The following is a 24,606-nucleotide window of genomic DNA, read 5'->3' as shown; positions in this document are numbered from 1 at the left end:
GACTCTGGTCTGTAGCTGTAACTCTGTCTGTGACTCTGGTCTGTAGCTGTAACTCTGTCTGTAACTCTGTCTGTGACTCTGGTCTGTAGCTGTAACTCTGGTCTGTAGCTGTAACTCTGTCTGTATGTGACTCTGGTCTGTAGCTGTAACTCTGTCTGTATGTGACTCTGGTCTGTAGCTGTAACTCTGTCTGTCTGTGACTCTGGTCTGTAGCTGTAACTCTGTCTGTATGTGACTCTGGTCTGTAGCTGTAACTCTGTATGTGACTCTGGTCTGTAGCTGTAACTCTGTCTGTATGTGACTCTGGTCTGTAGCTGTAACTCTGTCTGTCTGTGACTCTGGTCTGTAGCTGTAACTCTGTCTGTATGTGACTCTGGTCTGTAGCTGTAACTCTGTCTGTATGTGACTCTGGTCTGTAGCTGTAACTCTGTCTGTCTGTGACTCTGGTCTGTAGCTGTAACTCTGTATGTGACTCTGGTTTGTAGCTGTAACTCTGTCTGTATGTGACTCTGGTCTGTAGCTGTAACTCTGACTGTCTGTGACTCTGGTCTGTAGCTGTAACTCTGTATGTGACTCTGGTCTGTAGTTGTAACTCTGTCTGTATGTGACCTGGTCTGTAGCTGTAACTCTGGTCTGTAGCTGTAACTCTGTCTGTCTGTGACTCTGGTCTGTAGCTGTAACTCTGTCTGTATGTGACTCTGGTCTGTAGCTGTAACTCTGTCTGTGACTCTGGTCTGTAGCTGTAACTCTGTCTGTATGTGACTCTGGTCTGTAGCTGTAACTCTGTCTGTGACTCTGGTCTGTAGCTGTAACTCTGTCTGTATGTGACTCTGGTCTGTAGCTGTAACTCTGTCTGTGACTCTGGTCTGTAGCTGTAACTCTGTCTGTAACTCTGTCTGTGACTCTGGTCTGTAGCTGTAACTCTGGTCTGTAGCTGTAACTCTGTCTGTATGTGACTCTGGTCTGTAGCTGTAACTCTGTCTGTATGTGACTCTGGTCTGTAGCTGTAACTCTGTCTGTCTGTGACTCTGGTCTGTAGCTGTAACTCTGTATGTGACTCTGGTCTGTAGCTGTAACTCTGTCTGTATGTGACTCTGGTCTGTAGCTGTAACTCTGTCTGTGACTCTGGTCTGTAGCTGTAACTCTGTCTGTATGTGACTCTGGTCTGTAGCTGTAACTCTGTCTGTATGTGACTCTGGTCTGTAGCTGTAACTCTGTCTGTGATTCTGGTCTGTAGCTGTAACTCTGTATGTGACTCTGGTCTGTAGCTGTAACTCTGTCTGTGACTCTGGTCTGTAGCTGTAACTCTGTCTGTATGTGACTCTGGTCTGTAGCTGTAACTCTGTCTGTGACTCTGGTCTGTAGCTGTAACTCTGTCTGTATGTGACTCTGGTCTGTAGCTGTAACTCTGTCTGTGACTCTGGTCTGTAGCTGTAACTCTGTCTGTAACTCTGTCTGTGACTCTGGTCTGTAGCTGTAACTCTGGTCTGTAGCTGTAACTCTGTCTGTATGTGACTCTGGTCTGTAGCTGTAACTCTGTCTGTATGTGACTCTGGTCTGTAGCTGTAACTCTGTCTGTCTGTGACTCTGGTCTGTAGCTGTAACTCTGTCTGTATGTGACTCTGGTCTGTAGCTGTAACTCTGTATGTGACTCTGGTCTGTAGCTGTAACTCTGTCTGTATGTGACTCTGGTCTGTAGCTGTAACTCTGTCTGTATGTGACTCTGGTCTGTAGCTGTAACTCTGTCTGTGACTCTGGTCTGTAGCTGTAACTCTGTCTGTATGTGACTCTGGTCTGTAGCTGTAACTCTGGTCTGTAGCTGTGACTCTGTCTGTATGTGACTCTGGTCTGTAGCTGGAACTCTGGTCTGTAGCTGTAACTCTGTATGTGACTATGGTCTGTAGCTGTAACTCTGGTCTGTAGCTGTAACTCTGTCTGTAACTCTGTCTCTGTCTGTAGCTGTAACTCTGGTCTGTAGCTGTGACTCTGTCTGTGACTCTGGTCTGTAGCTGTGACTCTGTCTGTATGTGACTCTGGTCTGTAGCTGTAACTCTGGTCTGTAGCTGTGACTCTGTCTGTATGTGACTCTGGTCTGTAGCTGTAACTCTGTATGTGACTCTGGTCTGTAGCTGTAACTCTGTCTGTATGTGACTCTGTCTGTAGCTGTAACTCTGTATGTGACTCTGGTCTGTAGCTGTAACTCTGACTGTCTGTGACTCTGGTCTGTAGCTGTAACTCTGTATGTGACTCTGGTCTGTAGTTGTAACTCTGTCTGTATGTGACCTGGTCTGTAGCTGTAACTCTGGTCTGTAGCTGTAACTCTGTCTGTCTGTGACTCTGGTCTGTAGCTGTAACTCTGTCTGTATGTGACTCTGGTCTGTAGCTGTAACTCTGTCTGTGACTCTGGTCTGTAGCTGTAACTCTGTCTGTATGTGACTCTGGTCTGTAGCTGTAACTCTGTCTGTGACTCTGGTCTGTAGCTGTAACTCTGTCTGTATGTGACTCTGGTCTGTAGCTGTAACTCTGTCTGTGACTCTGGTCTGTAGCTGTAACTCTGTCTGTAACTCTGTCTGTGACTCTGGTCTGTAGCTGTAACTCTGGTCTGTAGCTGTAACTCTGTCTGTATGTGACTCTGGTCTGTAGCTGTAACTCTGTCTGTATGTGACTCTGGTCTGTAGCTGTAACTCTGTCTGTCTGTGACTCTGGTCTGTAGCTGTAACTCTGTCTGTATGTGACTCTGGTCTGTAGCTGTAACTCTGTATGTGACTCTGGTCTGTAGCTGTAACTCTGTCTGTATGTGACTCTGGTCTGTAGCTGTAACTCTGTCTGTCTGTGACTCTGGTCTGTAGCTGTAACTCTGTCTGTATGTGACTCTGGTCTGTAGCTGTAACTCTGTCTGTATGTGACTCTGGTCTGTAGCTGTAACTCTGTCTGTCTGTGACTCTGGTCTGTAGCTGTAACTCTGTATGTGACTCTGGTTTGTAGCTGTAACTCTGACTGTCTGTGACTCTGGTCTGTAGCTGTAACTCTGTATGTGACTCTGGTCTGTAGTTGTAACTCTGTCTGTATGTGACCTGGTCTGTAGCTGTAACTCTGGTCTGTAGCTGTAACTCTGTCTGTCTGTGACTCTGGTCTGTAGCTGTAACTCTGTCTGTCTGTGACTCTGGTCTGTAGCTGTAACTCTGTCTGTATGTGACTCTGGTCTGTAGCTGTAACTCTGTCTGTGACTCTGGTCTGTAGCTGTAACTCTGTCTGTATGTGACTCTGGTCTGTAGCTGTAACTCTGTCTGTGACTCTGGTCTGTAGCTGTAACTCTGTCTGTATGTGACTCTGGTCTGTAGCTGTAACTCTGTCTGTGACTCTGGTCTGTAGCTGTAACTCTGTCTGTAACTCTGTCTGTGACTCTGGTCTGTAGCTGTAACTCTGGTCTGTAGCTGTAACTCTGGTCTGTAGCTGTAACTCTGTCTGTATGTGACTCTGGTCTGTAGCTGTAACTCTGTCTGTATGTGACTCTGGTCTGTAGCTGTAACTCTGTCTGTCTGTGACTCTGGTCTGTAGCTGTAACTCTGTATGTGACTCTGGTCTGTAGCTGTAACTCTGTCTGTATGTGACTCTGGTCTGTAGCTGTAACTCTGTCTGTGACTCTGGTCTGTAGCTGTAACTCTGTCTGTATGTGACTCTGGTCTGTAGCTGTAACTCTGTCTGTATGTGACTCTGGTCTGTAGCTGTAACTCTGTCTGTGATTCTGGTCTGTAGCTGTAACTCTGTATGTGACTCTGGTCTGTAGCTGTAACTCTGTCTGTGACTCTGGTCTGTAGCTGTAACTCTGTCTGTATGTGACTCTGGTCTGTAGCTGTAACTCTGTCTGTGACTCTGGTCTGTAGCTGTAACTCTGTCTGTATGTGACTCTGGTCTGTAGCTGTAACTCTGTCTGTGACTCTGGTCTGTAGCTGTAACTCTGTCTGTAACTCTGTCTGTGACTCTGGTCTGTAGCTGTAACTCTGGTCTGTAGCTGTAACTCTGTCTGTATGTGACTCTGGTCTGTAGCTGTAACTCTGTCTGTATGTGACTCTGGTCTGTAGCTGTAACTCTGTCTGTCTGTGACTCTGGTCTGTAGCTGTAACTCTGTCTGTATGTGACTCTGGTCTGTAGCTGTAACTCTGTATGTGACTCTGGTCTGTAGCTGTAACTCTGTCTGTATGTGACTCTGGTCTGTAGCTGTAACTCTGTCTGTATGTGACTCTGGTCTGTAGCTGTAACTCTGTCTGTCTGTGACTCTGGTCTGTAGCTGTAACTCTGTCTGTATGTGACTCTGGTCTGTAGCTGTAACTCTGTATGTGACTCTGGTTTGTAGCTGTAACTCTGTCTGTGACTCTGGTCTGTAGCTGTAACTCTGGTCTGTAGCTGTAACTCTGTCTGTATGTGACTCTGGTCTGTAGCTGTAACTCTGTCTGTATGTGACTCTGGTCTGTAGCTGTAACTCTGTCTGTATGTGACTCTGGTCTGTAGCTGTAACTCTGACTGTCTGTGACTCTGGTCTGTAGCTGTAACTCTGTATGTGACTCTGGTCTGTAGTTGTAACTCTGTCTGTATGTGACCTGGTCTGTAGCTGTAACTCTGGTCTGTAGCTGTAACTCTGTCTGTCTGTGACTCTGGTCTGTAGCTGTAACTCTGTCTGTATGTGACTCTGGTCTGTAGCTGTAACTCTGTCTGTGACTCTGGTCTGTAGCTGTAACTCTGTCTGTATGTGACTCTGGTCTGTAGCTGTAACTCTGTCTGTGACTCTGGTCTGTAGCTGTAACTCTGTCTGTATGTGACTCTGGTCTGTAGCTGTAACTATGTCTGTGACTCTGGTCTGTAGCTGTAACTCTGTCTGTAACTCTGTCTGTGACTCTGGTCTGTAGCTGTAACTCTGGTCTGTAGCTGTAACTCTGTCTGTATGTGACTCTGGTCTGTAGCTGTAACTCTGTCTGTATGTGACTCTGGTCTGTAGCTGTAACTCTGTCTGTCTGTGACTCTGGTCTGTAGCTGTAACTCTGTATGTGACTCTGGTCTGTAGCTGTAACTCTGTCTGTGACTCTGGTCTGTAGCTGTAACTCTGTCTGTATGTGACTCTGGTCTGTAGCTGTAACTCTGTCTGTATGTGACTCTGGTCTGTAGCTGTAACTCTGGTCTGTAGCTGTAACTCTGTCTGTGATTCTGGTCTGTAGCTGTAACTCTGTATGTGACTCTGGTCTGTAGCTGTAACTCTGTCTGTGAAGGCCTTTGCACACTGAGTCCGTTTTTGTCGTCCGAAATTGCCGCACGTCAAAAAATAAATTTGACCTCATGTTGGGTCGAGTGTGTGTATCTTTCAAACTGGACCACTGACATCCTATAATAATAATAACTAGAAAATTTCCTCTCGGGAAATTTTGAATGGGCCACGGGAGCTACTGCGGGTTGTGCCATCTCTGTCAACATGGGAATCAAACCCACGATCTTAAGGTCAAGACAGAGCTGATCAGACAGACACATGATCATCTTTCTATAAGCACTGATATGGAGGAGCTGTAACCACATTAGGTTACCTGTGTGTGTGTGTGTGTGTGTGTGTGTGTGTGTGTGTGTGTGTGTGTGTGTGTGTGTGTGTGTGTGTGTGTGTGTGTGTGTGTGTGTGTGTGTGTGTGTGACTGTAATCACATGAAGCTGGCTCTAGAGTCTGTGTGTGTGTTGTAGTTAGTTAGTAGCTGCATCCTGTGTCAGTCTGATTTAGCTGTGTCTGTGTTTATAAACATTTAAACGAGCGCCAGGTGGATTGTTTATGAAGTTAACGAGCTCTGGCCTGAGGATCAAAGAGGTTACCACGGCGATAGGGGCCCCCGCAGGCTGAGACAGACAGAAACGTGGAGAAAAACAGCCATTTTCTGCCTCTAAACCGGTCTCACATTTAGGCTTAGCATGACAAAACGGTAACTCCTATCAGAACAAAACACAGATCAACGTTGCTCTAAGGACTTAATGAAAATTTCGGTACGATTTGGTGTTTCTACAGTAAATATTTTGGCGACGCTGGCAGTTTTAAAACATCAGGCCGTTCTGCTCCTCTCAGAAAATATTTGTATTGGACTCAATGAGGAGCAGAGACAGACGTGGCCGCACTCAGAGGCTGATTCTGTAAGTTCTGTAAGTCTCTCTGATATTTTGAGCACATGACATGAGAGATAACAAGTTTGTCTTACAAATTCTGAAAAAATTATGTGTGTAGAGTGAAAATTGTGTCCGTGCTGACAGTTTATCCAGAAAAAATACAGAATGTTTCTTCACTCTCTCCCACTCTAACCGATGATGTCACGCACTCTGACACGAACATTCCATGCAATACACACCCATTATAAACTCATAATTTCTCCAAAAATGATCATGGTCATTGATCAGGGATTGATCAAAAACTATATGACCTATCAAAACGTGGAGTAATACGACAATACACAAGACTTGTGTCTACTGTTTAAAGTTTAAATGGAGTCTCTAGGTGAAAGTATGCCTGAGCAGTAGACGTTTGTTAAACTCCAATGATTGGTCTTTTTCGCTCTTTTTTTTTCGCCCGTCCCATTGACTTACATGCAAATTTTTTGCGCAGTTTTTCGCGACTACGTCGCGAAAAATTCGTAAACTGTTGAGAAAAGTAATAGCACCCCGATCCCGATCAAACCGCACGTTTTGATATATAATTTGTCCTGCAACTCGAAAGTAGCGAATCGAAAATCGTCCGGAAGTGGAAAAATAACTAGATAAAGTATCATTTCCTGATGGAAATGCGTGTGACTGCTGAAAGCAGCTGAACGCTGTTGCAGAATTAGCAAATAGTGCAAGCAGTGATCACCATACAAATGTTTGACCAAGGTCGGAATTGAACCCACAACCTCATGGTCATTAGACTTCCACTCTGCCTCTAGGCCACAGTGCACACACAGTTGCAGAGACTGTTGTCTGTTAATGATCTGCACACTGTCTCACTCTGACATCAAGAAAGCTTGAGAGTCAAGCTTGAATGACTTAGAATGAAAATTTCTGTGAATTTCAGGCTGAGAGCAGCAGTTTCAACATGAAGCAAGTTATCAGAAGTCAACAGAGGACAACTGGGAAAATAATTCACTATAATTGTTGTTGAGGCAAGATTTGAACCAGCAACCTTCAGGTCTCCAGACCAGCAAGCTAACCACTAGGCTACAGACAGAGACAGTATGTGAGGGGTAAAGAAAACCTTTGATAAGAGGATCACTGGCTTCTGCTTAAAAAAAAAAGTAAGGAATCGAACCCATGACCTCATGATCAATAAACCTTTACTCTGCCACTTCGCCACAGAGAGCACAGACATAAGCATGTTTCAGACAGAGTTGTGGAGAATTCTCAGCATTGGGCTGAATGAGAGCAGAGAGCTCCCTGGCTGCATTTAAAAAATATTTAAAATTATTATCTAAGTCTCTTTGCATTTTTGACCAGAATTTTAGCCAGAAGACAAGTGTGGCTACAAAACTGGAGAAAATAATTTGTCTAGAGTTTAATTTGCAGAAAAAGTTAAATATTTGAAAAAGTATAAATAGTTAAAAAGAGAAAAGTAATGCCGATAAAGTTCAAAAAAAGCTGCACGTTTTGATATATGAATTGTTGAAATAGCACAACACCTAACACACTAACCATATGGCCACAGATAACCTGAGTTACAATGAGCTTTATACTATGAGGAATCAAAGACTGTCCAATGACAGCTGAATAATTGGAATCAAAAGTCAAGCAATGAAGTGAAAAGACTGAGGCAGGAATCGAACCCATGACCATATGATCACTAAACCTTTACTCTGCCACTCAGCTACAGAGAGCACACTGCTTTCAAAACTGTTGTCATTCATTGTAATGTGATGATGTGCTGCAAACTGGTATGAGTAATCAAGGAGATAACAAACACCTGTAACCAATTGAAGGCGGGGGAGGAGAGCAGAATTGAACATAACATAACAAGAGTTCTTCCCTTGGATTCGAACCAGTGACCTTAGGGTTGGCAGGCAGTTACCCTAACCCCTACACTACAGTGGAGTTGTGAAGAGGAGAGGTTGAGACTTTGATGAATGTGAGATTTTTTGTGAAAAAGTTAAATATTTTAAAAAGTATAAATAGTTAAAAAGAGAAAAGTAATGCCGATAAAGTTCAAAAAAAGCTGCACGTTTTGATATATGAATTGTTGAAATAGCACAAAGTATGAAGGACTAGAAGAAGACCGTAAAAAGGCGGAAGAAAATGGCCAAACAGAAGAACAATAGTGTGACTGCTTCAGCAGTCACACTAATAATAAGAAAAAATCCACACAATAACAGTAGTGCCCGGGCTTTGCCCGGGCACTGGTCCCTGCAGCTATTTCATAGCTGTTGGGACCAGTGCCCGGTGCGATTGCCCGTGGCCCTAACTAGAAAATTTCCTCTCGGGAAATTTTGAATGGGCCACGGGAGCTACTGCGGGTTGTGCCATCTCTGTCAACATGGGAATCAAACCCACGATCTTAAGGTCAAGACAGAGCTGATCAGACAGACACATGATCATCTTTCTATAAGCACTGATAAGGAGGAGCTGTAACCACATTAGGTTAACTGTGTGTGTGTGTGTGTGTGTGTGTGTGTGTGTGTGTGTGTGTGTGTGTGTGTGTGTGTGTGTGTGTGTGTGTGTGTGTGTGTGTGTGTGTGTTTGTGTGACTGTAATCACATGAAGCTGGCTCTAGAGTCTGTGTGTGTGTGTGTGACTGACTTGTCACATAGTTAGTTAGTAGCTGCATCCTGTGTCAGTCTGATTTAGCTGTGTCTGTGTTTATAAACATTTAAACGAGCGCCAGGTGGATTGTTTATGAAGTTAACGAGCTCTGGCCTGAGGATCAAAGAGGTTACCACGGCGATAGGGGCCCCCGCAGGCTGAGACAGACAGAAACGTGGAGAAAAACAGCCATTTTCTGCCTCTAAACCGGCCTCACAATTAGGCTTAGCATGACAAAACGGTAACTCCTATCAGAACAAAACACAGATCAACGTTGCTCTAAGGACTTACTGAAAATTTCGGTACGATTTGGTGTTTCTACAGTAAATATTTTGGCGACGCTGGCAGTTTTAAAACATCAGGCCGTTCTGCTCCTCTCAGAAAATATTTGTATTGGACTCAATGAGGAGCAGGGACAGACGTGGCCGCACTCAGAGGCTGATTCTGTAAGTTCTGTAAGTCTCTCTGATATTTTGAGCACATGACATGAGAGATAACAAGTTTGTCTTACAAATTCTGAAAAAATTATGTCTGTAGAGTGTAAATTGTGGCCGTGGTGGCAATTTATCCAGAAAAAATACAGAATGTTTCTTCACTCTCTCCCACTCTAACCGATGATGTCACGCACTCTGACACGAACATTCCATGCAATACACACCCATTATAAACTCATAATTTCTCCAAAAATGATCATGGTCATTGATCAGGGATTGATCAAAAACTATATGACCTATCAAAACGTGGAGTAATACGACAATACACAAGACTTGTGTCTACTGTTTAAAGTTTAAATGGAGTCTCTAGGTGAAAGTATGCCTGAGCAGTAGACTTTTGTTAAACTCCAATGATTGGTCTTTTTCGCTCTTTTTTTCCCGCCCGTCCCATTGACTTACATGCAAAAATTTTGCGCAGTAAATCGCGACTTACGTCGCGAATAATTCGTACACTGTTGAGAAAAGTAATAGCACACCGATCCCGATCAGGACGCACATTTTGATATATAATTTGTCCTGCAACTCTTTGAGTTGCAGGACTAGTAGCGAACCGAAAGTTGGCCGGAAGTGGAAAAATAATAAGAAAAAATCCACACAATAACAGTAGTGCCCGGGCTTTGCCCGGGCACTGGTCCCTGCAGCTATTTCATAGCTGTTGGGACCAGTGCCCGGTGCGATTGCCCGTGGCCCTAAAAATCCACACAATAACAGTAGTGCCCGGGCTTTGCCCGGGCACTGGTCCCTGCAGCTATTTCATAGCTGTTGGGACCAGTGCCCGGTGCGATTGCCCGCGGCCCTAACTAGAAAATGCATTTCCTGAAGGAAATACGGGTGAATGCGGAAAGCTGGAAGCTGAATGAGCTGAATAAATTGTTGAAACTATGCTGAATTAAGTTAAGAAACTGCTGAAGAAATCTTGAAGAGATGAAATAATATATGAAGAGTATGAAATGGTTTGAAATTACTTGAATTGTTGAAGATCAGTATGAAGAGATTGAAAGTCTGAAGTCTACTCAGATTTACTTAAAACTGACAGTTTGAAAACATTTTTGAACCATTACTAATGTAGATTAAACAATATCTGAATAGTAAAAGTAGAAGATGAAAGATGGAGGATGTATGAAATGGGTGGTAATTACTTGAATTAATGAAGAATAGTATGAATGAATTGAAAAGCTTGAGTCTACTCAAAGAAGTTTAAAACTGGTGGCTTGAAAACATTGTTGAACCATCACTAATATATGAAAGAATATCTGAGGAATAAAAGTAAAATAATATAGAAGTTGTTACAATCCTTTAAAGGTAAGGATAAGTTAGAATAACTACATCATATCTGAAGGCTAAAAGTAGAGCATGTAACAGTAGAAGGGTTGAAATCTGAAATATGTGAGAAAAGATTAAAAAGTATAACTTATAAGAAGGACGTTGAATTTGTATGAAATGTTTGGAAAATTGCTTGAATTTTTGAAGAATGGTGTGAAAAAATTAACATTTCAGTCTACTCAAATGAATAAATATATTAACAGCTTGAAAGCATTTGTTGAACAAATATAAATAAAGATGAAGCAATACCTGAAGATTATAACTTGTAAGCAGGAGGCTGAATGATATGGAATGGGTGCATTTGTTGTTATTTAAAACAGTTAGAAATTTTTTTTTGAACCATTACTAATATAGATGAAACAATATCTGAAGTGTAAAAGTAGAATAATATAGAAGTAGTTACAATCCGTTAAAGGGCAGAATAACTACAACATATCTGAAGGGTAAAAGTTAAACATGTTAATAAAAAGTTTGAGGAAAATGTAGAAATCCTGCATCTTTATAGTTTAACAGTTGAATGGTTGAAATCTGAAATAGGTGAGAAAAAAATTAAAAAGAAGAACTTATAAGAAAGATGTTGGAAAATTGCTTGAATTTTTGAAGATTGGTGTGGAAAAAATAGGTCTACTCAAATGAATAAATATATTAAGAGCTTGAAAGTATTTGTTGAACAAATATGTATAAAAATGAAGCAATACCTGAAGTGTATAACTTGTAAGCAAGAGACTGAATGATAGGGAGTGGATGCAAATCCCAGAATTGTTTAAGTGTAAAAAATAGTGTGAAAATATACATTTATAAATGAAAAATATGAAACTCCTTACATGGTTGAGAAATGGCCTGAATTGTTGGAATTAATGAGGAAAAAGTCAAAGTCCTTCAAAGTAAAATGTAAGGATTGAAGGTGGAAAAGTCTAAAGTCAGGACATGAAGAAGCTCCAAATCCTGAAATATCCATTATGAGAACTGGGGTATATATAGAAATGGGGTAGAAACAAGGAAACAAGGAATGAAGTAAAAAGAAAGAGAAAGGGAGTAGAAAGAAAGAAAGAGACTGAATGATGTGGAATGGATGCAAATGCCAGAATTGTTTAAGATACGTGTAAAAAAAGAGTGTGAAGATATACATTCATAAATGAAAAATGTGAAAGTCCTTAAATGGTTGAGAAATGGTCTGAATTGTTGGAATTAATGAGAAAAAGTTCAAGTCCTTCAAAGTAAAGGGTTAAAGAGGAAAGTCAGGACATGAAGAAGCTCCAAATCCTGAAATCTCCATTACAAGAATAAACTGAAATGTATGTAAGAGAAATAAATTATTAGAGATGTTTAAAAATTCCCCTCAAAGATATGAACTCATTTAGAGGCTGATTATGAGCTGTAAGCCAGTGTGTCTCTGTGTCTGTGTGTCTCTGTGTCTGTGTGTGTGTGTGTGTGTGTCTCTCTCTCTCTGTCTGCACCGCACAGAGCAGAGCAGTGAGATTTGAGCTCTGTGCAGCTCCGAACAACAGCCTCTGAAAAGAGAACCGTACCTCTTACCAGAATGTGGTCATGACTATCGGGGCAAGGAGACCTTCCTGAGCGAGCCAATGTGCATTAAATGTTTGTAGGGCAAAAACTTTTCTCACCGTCGCAAGAAATATAAGGAGGTCATTTCTGCTTTTCTCAGAAAATCTGCTCCTACTTTACAATGTGAGTCAATGAGAGGAAGAGAGGGAACTGGCTGCACTTAGAGGCTCCCAGTTTAAATTCTGTTAGCCTCTCTGCGTTTTCGAGCACACTGTGAGACACAGCACAAGTTTGTCTACCAAAGTGGGGGAAAATTATGTGTCTAGAAAGAAATTTGTGGCCGTGGTGACAGGATAGAGAGCAAAGTGTCAGAGGATTTTTTGAACCTCTGTCACTCTAGCTGATGTCATCACCACTCTACCTCTGAACATTCCGTGCCATTGACTTGCATGTTAAATTTGAATTTTGTCAAAAAATGATCATGAACAGTTGAAGTGTACTGATCAATAACGGTAGAAGATATGAAAAAGTTGAATATACCGTGAATACTTGAAAGTTTTGTGAACATTTTAAAAGTTGAATGAAGTATGTAGGTGAAAGTATGTTGAAGCAGTTGAAGTTCAAAGAAGGAGGAGATTTGATGAGTTTGAAGACCGTTTCAATGTATTCCTATGGGAAAAAATTTTCAATAAAGTTTGAATATTTTGAAAAGTATGAATGATATGAAAAAGTTGAATACATCCTATAATCTCCTGAAGAAGACGCACGTTTTGATATATGAATTGTATGAATGTTATGAAGTATGAAGAAGTAGTTGAAGACCGAAAAAGGGAAGAAGAAGTAAGAATAACTAGAAAAAGCATTTCCAAGAATGGAAATGGTGTGACTGCTGACAGCAACTGAACGCTGTTGCAGAATTAGCAAATAGTGCAAGCAGTGATCACCATACAAATGTTTGACCAAGGTCAGAATCGAACCGACATCCTCATGGTCATTAGACTTCCACTCTGCCTCTAGGCCACAGTGCACACACAGTTGCAGAGACTGTTGTCTGTTAATGATCTGCACACTGTCAACATCAAGAAAGCTTGAGAGTCAAGCTTGAATGACTTAGAATGAAAATGTCTGTGAATTTCAGGCTGAGCACTAACCATATGGCCACAGAGAACCTGAGTTACAATGAGCTTTATACTATGAGGAATCAAAGACTGTCCAATGACAGCTGAATAATTGGAATCAAAAGTCAAGCAATGAAATGAAAAGACTGAGGCAGGAATCGAACCCATGACCATATGATCACTAAACCTTTACTCTGCCACTCGGCTACAGAGAGCACACTGCTTTCAAAACTGTTGTCATTCATTGTAATGTGATGATGCTGCAAACTGGTATGAGTAATCAAGGAGATAACAAACACCTGTAACCAATTGAAGGCGGGGGAGGAGAGCAGAATTCAACATAACATAACAAGAGTTCTTCCCTTGGATTCGAACCAGTGACCTTAGGGTTGGCAAGCAGTTACCCTAACCCCTACACTACAGTGGAGTTGTGAAAAAAGAGAGGTTGAGACTTTGATGAATGTGAGATTTTTTGTGAAAAAGTTAAATATTTGAAAAAGTATAAATAGTTAAAAAGAGAAAAGTAATGCCGATAAAGTTCAAAAAAAGCTGCACGTTTTGATATATGAATTGTTGAAATAGCACAAAGTATGAAGGACTAGAAGAAGACCGTAAAAAGGCGGAAGAAAATGGCCAAACAGAAGAACAATAGTGTGACTGCTTCAGCAGTCACACTAATAATAATAACTAGAAAAAGCATTTCCAGGAATGGAAATGGTGTGACTGCTGATAGCAACTGAACGCTGTTGCAGAATTAGCAAATAGTGCAAGCTGTGATCACCATACAAATGTTTGACCAAGGTCAGAATCGAACCCACATCCTCATGGTCATTAGACTTCCACTCTGCCTCTAGGCCACAGTGCACACACAGTTGCAGAGACTGTTGTCTGTTAATGATCTGCACACTGTCAACATCAAGAAAGCTTGAGAGTCAAGCTTGAATGACTTAGAATGAAAATGTCTGTGAATTTCAGGCTGAGCACTAACCATATGGCCACAGAGAACCTGAGTTACAATGAGCTTTATACTATGAGGAATCAAAGACTGTCCAATGACAGCTGAATAATTGGAATCAAAAGTCAAGCAATGAAGTGAAAAGACTGAGGCAGGAATCGAACCCATGACCATATGATCACTAAACCTTTACTCTGCCACTCGGCTACAGAGAGCACACTGCTTTCAAAACTGTTGTCATTCATTGTAATGTGATGATGTGCTGCAAACTGGTATGAGTAATCAAGGAGATAACAAACACCTGTAACCAATTGAAGGCGGGGGAGGAGAGCAGAATTCAACATAACATAACAAGAGTTCTTCCCTTGGATTCGAACCAGTGACCTTAGGGTTGGCAAGCAGTTACCCTAACCCCTACACTACAGAGGAGTTGTCAAGAAGAGAGGTTGAGACTTTGATGAATGTGAGATTTTTTGTGAAAAAGTTAAATATTTGAAAAAGTATAAATAGTTAAAAAGAGAAAAGTAATGCCGATAAAGTTCAAAAAAAGCTGCACGTTTTGATATATGAATTGTTGAAATAGCACAAAGTATGAAGGACTAGAAGAAGACCGTAAAAAGGCGGAAGAAAATGGCCAAACAGAAGAACAATAGTGTGACTGCTTCAGCAGTCACACTAAACTAGAAAAAGCATTTCCAAGAATGGAAATGGTGTGACTGCTGACAGCAACTGAACGCTGTTGCAGAATTAGCAAATAGTGCAAGCAGTGATCACCATACAAATGTTTGACCAAGGTCGGGATCGAACCCACAACCTCATGGTCATTAGACTTCCACTCTGCCTCTAGGCCACGGTGCACACACAGTCACAGAGACTGTTGTCTGTTAATGATCTGCACACTGTCAACATCAAGAAAGCTTGAGAGTCAAGCTTGAATGACTTAGAATGAAAATTTCTGTGAATTTCAGGCTGAGAGCAGCAGTTTCAACATGAAGCAAGTTATCAGAAGTCAACAGAGGACGACTGGGAAAATAATTCACTATAATTGTTGTTGAGGCAAGATTTGAACCAGCAACCTTCAGGTCTCCAGACCAGCAAGCTAACCACATTTTGATATATGAATTGTTGAAATAGCACAAAGTATGAAGGACTAGAAGAAGACCGTAAAAAGGCGGAAGAAAATGGCCAAACAGAAGAACAATAGTGTGACTGCTTCAGCAGTCACACTAATAAAGATTTGAATAACAATAGTGTGAATGCTTTCAGCATTCACCCTAACTAGAAAAAACATTTCCAAGAATGGAAATGGTGTGAATGCTTCCAGCAATGCTGAATGAGCTGAAGAAATTGTTGAAAGAAAGAAAGAAAGATTGAAACAAGAGAGAAAAAAGAAAAGGACAGAAAGAAAGAAAGAAAGAAAGAAAGAAAGAAAGAAAGAAAGAAAGAAATGGAGTAAAAACAAAGGAAGAGAAAAGGAGTAGAAAGAAAGAAAGAAACAAACAAACAAAGAAGTAAAAAGACAGAAATGGAGTGAAAGAAAGAAAGAAAGAAAGAAAGAAAGAAAGAAAGAAAGAAAGAAAGAAAGAAAGAAGAAAGAAAGAAAGAAAGAATCAAACAAACGAACAAACAAAGAAGTAAAAAGACAGAAATGGAGTGAAAGAAAGAAAGAAAGAAAGAAAGAAGAAAAAGAGAGAGGGGGATGATAGATAGAAAGAGGTAGATGGATGGATGGATGGATAGAGAGGGAAGGATAGAAAAAGTTACGTAAAATACAAATGAAGGAGTAGAAGAAAGAAAGAAAGAAAGAAAAAAAGGAGACAGAGGGGTTGAAAAATAGGGAGGGAGATAGATAGATAGATAGATAGATAGATAGATAGATAGATAGATAGATAGATAGATAGATAGATAGATAGATAGATAGATAGATAGATAGATAGATAGATAGATAGATAGATAGATAGATAGATAGGACACATGTTAAAAGCTGCATCCTATGTCCCAGGCTCCACCTGTAATTGTACTACTATTAATAGAGTTGGAAAGACTAAACGTCTGAACTTAAATTCATGAGAAAAATATAAATTGTTGGAGATGTTTACATCAAAAGTATAAAATAATTGAGAGCCTGATGAATTTGAGCTGAAAACCTGTGTGTGTGTGTGTGTGTGTGTGTGTGTGTGTGTGTGTGTGTGTGTGTGTGTGTGTGTGTGTCTGGGTGTGTGAGTCTGACGGTCTCTCTGTCTGCGTGTACATGTGCAGAAAGTAAAACTGTTAAGCGCCACAGAACTCCTCTCTCCCTAATGATCTGATTGATTAGACCTGTGTGGCAGCCTGCCCTCAGAAGTTACCATGGTGACTCAACTAACTGCTTACATTTTACTGTGTGGAACAGTGTTGTGTTTGTGTGTTTGTCTGTTTGTGTATGTGTGCATGTGTGACTGTGTGTGAGTGTCTGTCTGTCTGTGTGAGTGTGATGCCTGTGTTTGTGCGTGGACATCCTCTGTCAGTCTGGTTTATCATGTGTGTGTGTGGGGCTGTGTTTAAAAACATCTTAACGAGCGGCCAGGCTGCACCTGCACTGTTCTATTAATAGACTTTCATAACGAGCTGGCCGCTACAGCTGGACCAACTGCACACAGAGCAGAGCAGAGCAGAGAGATTTGAGCTCTGTGCAGCTTCCGAAAACAGCCCAGAAAAAGAGAACCGTACCTCTTATTAGAATGTGGTCATGACTACTGGGAGAGGAGACCTTCCTGAGCACATTGATGTGCATTAAATGTTTGTAGGGCAAAAACTTTTCTCAGGCTCGCAAGGTAGAAAAGAGGGGCATTTCTGTTTTTCTAAAAAAATCAGCTCCTACTTTTATATTGAAGTGGATGAGCCACTGGAGCGGGTCTAGCTGGACAATTAGGCTCACTGAGACAATTCTGTAAGTCTGTCTGCTGTTCTGAGCACATTAAATGAGACACGACAAGTGTGGCTACAAACCGGTGAGGAAATCATGTGTCTAGAGTTTAATTTCTGGCCGTGCTGGCAATTTATCCAGAAAAAATCCTGAATGTTTTTTCGATCCCTCTCACTCTAACGATGATGTCACTCACTCTAAGCCCTGCTCGTTAAGCGCAATACACAACCATTATAAAGTTGAATTTTGTGAAAAATTTTAATGATTTTAAAACAGCCAACAATCTAAAACTGTTGAAGATATCAATAAGATGAGTCATACGGGAATAGATTAAAAGTTTGTCTACAATTTAAAAGACAAATGGAGTCTGTGGGAGAAAGTATGCTGACGTTTTAGAGGTTCAAAGAAGTAAGAAGATTTTAAAAGTTTGAAGACGTTTTCAATGCATTCCTATGGGAAAAAATTTGCAGAAAAAGTTAAATATTTTAAAAAGTATAAATAGTATAAAAGAGAAAAGTCATAGCACCCTTGTCCTGAAAAAGCCACACGTTTTGATATATGAATGGTTGAAATAGCACAAAGTATGAAGGAGTAGAAGATGTCTGAAAAAGGGTGAAAGTAGTAAGAATAATAAGTATAAAGAAAATGGCCGAACTGAATAACAATAGTGTGAATGCTTCCAGCATTCACACTAATAAGAAAAAATCCACACAATAACAGTAGTGCCCGGGCTTCGCCCGGGCACTGGTCCCTGCAGCTATTTCATAGCTGTTGGGACCAGTGCCCGGTGCGATTGCCCGTGGCCCTAATAATAATATGTCTGTGACTCTGGTCTGTAGCTGTAACTCTGTCTGTGACTCTGTCTGTGACTCTGGTCTGTAGCTGTAACTCTGTCTGTAACTCTGTCTGTGACTCTGGTCTGTAGCTGTAACTCTGTCTGTAACTCTGTCTGTGACTCTGGTCTGTAGCTGTAACTCTGTCTGTAACTCTGTCTGTGACTCTGGTCTGTAGCTGTAACTCTGTCTGTCTGTGACTCTGGTCTGTAGCTGTAACTCTGTCTGTATGTGACTCTGGTCTGTAGCTGTAACTCTGTCTGTGACTCTGTCTGTGACTCTGGTCTGTAGCTGTAACTCTGTCTGTAACTCTGTCTGTGACTCTGGTCTGTAGCTGTAACTCTGTCTGTGACTCTGGTCTGTAGCTGTAACTCTGTATGTGACTCTGGTCTGTAGCTGTAACTCTGTCTGTAACTCTGTCTGTGACTCTGGTCTGTAGCTGTAACTCTGTATGTGACTCTGGTCTGTAGCTGTAACTCTGTCTGTGACTCTGGTCTGTAGCTGTAACTCTGTCTGTAACTCTGTCTGTGACTCTGGTCTGTAGCTGTAACTCTGTCTGTAACTCTGTCTGTGACTCTGGTCTGTAGCTGTAACTCTGTATGTGACTCTGGCTGTGACTCTGGTCTGTAGCTGTAACTCTGTCTGTGACTCTGGTCTGTAGCTGTAACTCTGTCTGTGACTCTGGTCTGTAGCTGTAACTCTGTCTGTGACTCTGGTCTGTAGCTGTAACTCTGTATGTGACTCTGGCTGTGACTCTGGTCTGTAGCTGTAACTCTGTCTGTAACTCTGTCTGTATGTGACTCTGGTCTGTAGCTGTAACTCTGTCTGTAACTCTGTCTGTGACTCTGGTCTGTAGCTGTAACTCTGTCTGTAACTCTGTCTGTGACTCTGGTCTCTGTTTTTCAGGTCAGCCGATCCTGGAGATTCCTGCACTCCCTGTGATGACAGGAAGTGATGTCACTCTGAGCTGCAGCACTCAAACAGGAAACAGTAGGACGAAGATAGAACAGGCTTTTTTCTTCAGGAATGGAACCAGACTTGGAGCTGGACTTCTCAGTGAACTGAATCTCACTAGAGTCCAACAGTCTGATGAAGGTCTCTACTCCTGTTCTACTCTTGATCTGGGAAGTTCTCCTCAGAGCCGGCTGAGGGTCAGAGGTCAGGACGATGACATCACTTCCTGTTTTAAAGTCCAGTAATTTTAGGCCAAAAAAGGGGTCAACGTTAAACAAATTGCAACAGAAGCAAACTCAACTGATTTTGTATCCTCAACATGTCCTGAGTGAGGGAAAAAAAGCCCCGAAGTATCCCATTAGGGGAAAGTTTAGAAAAACACCCAAACATATCCCATTTATACGCATATTAAAAAAAAATTTCACGTGTATAGGGTAAAATTTTCAACCTTTAGATATCTTCATGAAAATTACTGAGTTGATTACTTACATTAAGACAAACAAAAAATGTATTACAAGTTTTTTGAAATTCTTTGTTAACATGAGCACATTTGCATAAATTTGTATAAATTTGCATAAATTCCACCGTTTTGACAGCACGTGTGTATATGAAGTTTCTGTGGTGGTACCGGCATAAAAATTGGAATGAGTTGACTCCATCGGTCAACCGACAAGTTGACCACTTTAAATTTCAAGATGACTGCAATTTTTCAAGACAGCCACATCCTTAGAGCAGGTATGACATGAGCCAACAGTGCATAATCCAATTACGTACGGCTAATTTGCATACATACAACACCTGATCTAAACATTGAGTAGAGCAGGTGAAAATGTCTTGTTCAATTTTGTTAACATATAATATGTTAACAAGATTGAACAAGACATTTTTTAACTGTAATATGATATTACAGTTAAAAAAGGAATGGAACCAATTTAGGCCCATGAGCATTAATAGAGACGGAGCATGTCATACCTGCTCTACTAAGGATGTGGCTGTCTTGAAAAATTGCAGTCATCTTGAAATTTAAAGTGGTCAACTTGTCGGTTGACCGATGGAGTCAACTCATTCCAGTTTTCATGCCGGTGCCACCACAGCAACTTCATACATGTGCCGTCAAAACGGTGGAATTTATGCAAATTTATACACATTTATGCAAATTTGCTCATGTTAACAAAGAATTTCAAAAAACTTGTAATACATTTTTTGTTTGTCTTAATGTAAGTAATCAACTCAGTAATTTTCGTGGAGATATCTAAAGGTTAAAAATTTTACCCTATTCACGTGAAAAATTTTTTTTATATGCGTATAAATGGGATATGTTTGGGTGTTTTTCTAAACTTTCCCCTAATGGGATTCTTCGGGGCTTTTTTTCCCTCACTCAGGACATGCTGAGGATACAAAATCAGATGAGTTTGCTTCTGTTGCAATTTGTTTAACCTTTTCTCATAAAATGACTGGACTATTTCTATCACACTTTAAAGAAACTGATCACTGCACTGAACCATCTTCTTCTCCTCTCCACAGATCCTCCTCCTCCTTCATGTCCTCCTCCTTCATGTCCTCCTCCTCCTCCTCCTCCCTCATCTTCTCCTGCTCCTCCCCTTCCTTCTCCTCCCTCATGTCCTCCTCCTCCTCCTCCTTCATCTCATCCTTCATGTCCTCCTCACCCTTCCCCTTCCTACTTTGTCCCATTTATAGCAGCCCTTGTTGCTGTGGTTCTCCTGCTCTTGGTCCTGGTCCTGGTTCTGTGGAGGAGGAGACACACAGGTATGGAGGTGAACTCATCTGCTCCTGATGACATCATCGACACTGATGTCACTGCCTGGCAAGCAGCCAATTCACCTTATTTCGCCCCGCCCACTTGTAATTCTCCGCTACACCGTATTTTTTAAGCAGAGTTTCCACCGGCCACGGTAAAATTGTCCACCAGTGAACAAAGGTTGGGAACCCCTGATGTGCCACTTTCAGGCCCCGTTTTGTGTGTATGCAACAGTTAGAGTCAGGTGGGAGGAGTCAGCTGAAAAACTTATTTTCTTCTGACTGATCTTTTTATTTTTTATTTTTTATTTTTTTTTATAATTCTTTTTTATTTCTTTCTTCAGTTCATCCACACGCACCAAAAAAAACAGAACTCATGTGTACATACAATGGTCAACACGCTGTTAAATGCTACCACTGGCAATCAAGGCAAAAAAAATAAATAAATAAAAATAGGAGAAACAAAAAACAGGAGCAAATAAACTTCAACAACAAAAACATCCATAGAGGAAGAAAAAACAAAACAAAAACAAAAGCCCACATTCATACTCATACACACCCCACACTCACGCACACAAAAGAATACACAATGCCGAGTTCCTTTAAACGTATATTTACTGTATGCTGTAGATCTATAGATCTCTGCAGCTCTCATTTACAAGGAGTCATAAATTGAACTCCATACCTGCAAGAAAATTTTCTCTTTCTTATTTTCCTCCATTATCGACCTTTCCATATTCAAATAATATTTCATCAAATGTCTCCACTGTGAAATAGTAGGGGCTTCAGTATCTTTCCAATGTTGGAGAATTAATTTCTTAAAAACTAAGGATGAGTAGAGAATTTGCCATACCACTGGGTATCTTAGTTTCTCCACACCTTGAAAAATACAAATTGCTGGTGATAGTACAGCATTTGTTTTACCAGCTGTTGCCAACCATTTTTCAATATCCCCCCAAGTCCTCCTGATTTTTTCACAGTACCAAAAGGCATGGATGAGGGAATCACTCTGTTTGCCACATTTTAAACAAAGGTCAGAGGTGCTGGTATCAAATTTATGAATTTTGTCTCTACTGTAATATATCCTTGTCATTAACTTGTATTGTATTAGACGCAAATTTTCATTTGTAGTTACTTGTTATGTTCGTAATAGGCATTCTGGTAACGCTTTATATTAAGGTCCTTGTAATAAGCATTAGTTAATAGGTAATAAGGCTCTTATAAGTGATTACAAGATGCTTATTAACATTATTATGCATTTATAAGACTATATATGTATTAATAGACTCATAATAATATAGTTAATAGCAGACTATAATTGATTTATAATAACTTATAATAAACTTAGTTAACTGTTTGTTGATGCTTATGAACATTAATAAGATCCTTATGAGTATCTTATAATTGTTCATAATAACATTACAAACACATATATTGACTCAACTAGCCCAATCATTATGTCTTTATTAATCTTAAGGTCTGTGTAATAAGCGTTAGTTAATAGGTAATAAGGCTCTTATAAGTGCTTACAAGTATTAATAGTCTCATTATAATATAGTTAATAGCAGACTATAAGAGATTTATAATAACTTATAAGAAACTTGTTAACTGTTTGTTGATGCTTAAGAACATTAATAAAATCTTCATGAGTATCTTATAATTGTTCATAATAACATTACAAACACATTGAGTGTAGCCCAACCATGATGTCTTTGTCATGCCTTTATTAATCTTTTTTGTTTGATTTATTAACATTAATATATACTTTATTGCTCATCTATTATAAATTAACTATGCACTTGTTAACAGTTAACTATGCTTTTTGCAGGTACTGGATCTAAAGCTGAGAACAATGTCTTATTAATGCTGATAAATCTTTTATTGTGCATTATTATGCCCTTATTATCAGTTAACTATGCACTTGTCAACAGTTAACTATGCTTTTTGCAGGTACTGGATCTAAAGCGAGAACAATGTCTTATTAAGGCTGATAAATATTTTTATTGTGCATTATTATGCCCTTATTATCAGTTAACTATGCACTTGTTAACAGTTAACTATGCTTTTTGCAGGTACTGGATCTAAAGCGAGAACAATGCCTTATTAAGTCTAATAAATCTTTTGTAATGCATTCATTAATGGTTAACAATGATTTTCACAACTTCCACATCTGTAATGAACAATACATGTGGTCAAGGTTGATGAAATGTAAAGAAAAGATTGCATAGTAATACAAATGTTTCAACAGTGAAGCCCAACATTGTTTTATTCATTGCTGTCAAGTAAAGAGACATTTTACTGAAAATGTATAAAAATCTAAATCACCTAAAACAGGTAGAAAGCACCTTTAAAACATTTAGGCATATTATACAAATAATTTAACTCAAAAAAGTGCAATTTTGCAAAGTGCAACATGATTTTTATACTTAAAATGTATAAAAATAACCTAAAACAGGTCTTTGAAAAAAAAGTACACTTTTATTTTTTTAATTTTTAATTCCATTGAACATTTAACGCAGCTGCTCTTTTGCACTCTTGTTTGCATCAAAAGCAATTCCCTCTTCCTCTTCTTCTTGCCATCATCTGAGGTTGAGGAGCTTGAGGAGTCTGAGGAGGGGTCGGGAGAGAATGAGGATAGAGGAAATTTACATCCGAGTTTTCATAATGACATTTTTTTTAATGTAAAAACATAAAAAATAAAAGTCTCGATACATCCTGCAATAACACTTTACAGTTTAATTTTCAAGCATTTTAAATAGAGTCTTAATGTAGCACATTTCATTAAACTCAAACTCAAACTCAAATGACTGTGCTGAATGTACACAGCAGTAAGTAGGCTATCATGTACAGAAAAGTGTCAAGAACATATCAGACGGTGCACAACGAAAGAGAGAAGTTATATATTTCGACAATGTACATTGTATGTATATAAGCCTAGCTGGAGACAAAATAAACTACATCTTAATATAAAAACGTTCTCACTGATACACAGAGGAGCGCTTCCGTAGGGCAGCAACAGTCTTGAGGCGGCTAGCTCTACACTAGCTTCGGCTAACGTTAGCTATGCATGTTTGAGTTTGTACTAACTAGTTAGCAGCAGTTAAACTTACCAGAAGAGTCATCCTCCGTCTCACAACGCTTCCTCTTGTCAGCTGCTTCTTTTCGAGGCCCAGAATGGGTTTGAATTCTACTCGGGGGCAAAAATGTTGGGCAACTACCTCCATTTTACACATGGGCATGTGTTAAGCTATCAGCTGCTAGCTTAAACCGGAACTTCCGGTTTTGCTGTTTGCCTTCAAAATAAAAGCGAAAGGGTAAAATGTTTCAAGTGAGAAGAAACTCTACAAGTCTGCTCTTCTCCTCCGACGCACCTTTCTGAAAACCAAAATCAAATGCATAATAAAAGATTTATCAGCCTTAATAAGACATTGTTCTCGCTTTAGATCCAGTACCTGCAAAAAGCACAGTTTACTGTAAACAAGTAAACTTATAGCCTAATACGTAGATGAGCGTGTTAATAAATCAAACAAAAAAAAGATTAATAAAGGCATGACAAAGACATCATGGTTGGGTTAGATTGATACTCATGAAGATTTTATTAATGTTCTTAAGCATCAACAGTTAACAAGTTTCTTATAAGTTATTATAAATCTCTTATAGTCTGCTATTAACTATATTATAATGAGACTATTAATACTTGTAAGCACTTATAAGAGCCTTATTACCTATTAACTAACGCTTATTACACAGACCTTAAGATTAATAAAGACATAATGATTGGGCTAGTTGAGTCAATATATGTGTTTGTAATGTTATTATGAACAATTATAAGATACTCATAAGGATTTTATTAATGTTCATAAGCATCAACAAACAGTTAACTAAGTTTATTATAAGTTATTATAAATCTCTTATAGTCTGCTATTAACTATATTATAATGAGTCTATTAATACATATATAGTCTTATAAATGCATAAT

At 39.9% G+C, this 24,606-nt stretch overlaps 2 protein-coding genes across 2 annotated transcripts in view; both read left to right on the top strand.

The window, feature by feature from the left end:
- The window catches only part of LOC146968253 (Fc receptor-like protein 5), a 67,543-nt gene extending 45,889 nt beyond the window's left edge, over window positions 1-21,654 (top strand). Inside the window, exons 3-4 of the mRNA XM_085760301.1 lie at window positions 18,822-19,073; window positions 21,608-21,654. Of these exons, the coding sequence (XP_085616427.1) occupies window positions 18,822-19,073; window positions 21,608-21,654 (299 nt within the window). The remainder of the gene's footprint in view (window positions 1-18,821; window positions 19,074-21,607) is intronic.
- LOC146968250 (muscle M-line assembly protein unc-89-like) overlaps window positions 1-24,606 on the top strand; it is a 201,842-nt gene that overhangs the window by 78,305 nt on the left and 98,931 nt on the right. The gene's annotated exons all lie outside the window — the stretch shown is intronic.

This window comes from Trachurus japonicus, chromosome 18 (genome assembly GCF_045865225.1).
Source record: "Trachurus japonicus isolate A0001 chromosome 18, Traja_1.0".
NCBI lineage: Eukaryota > Metazoa > Chordata > Actinopteri > Carangiformes > Carangidae > Trachurus > Trachurus japonicus.
Note: the sequence above shows the minus strand (reverse complement) of the source record. Positions and strands in the feature narration are given on the sequence as shown.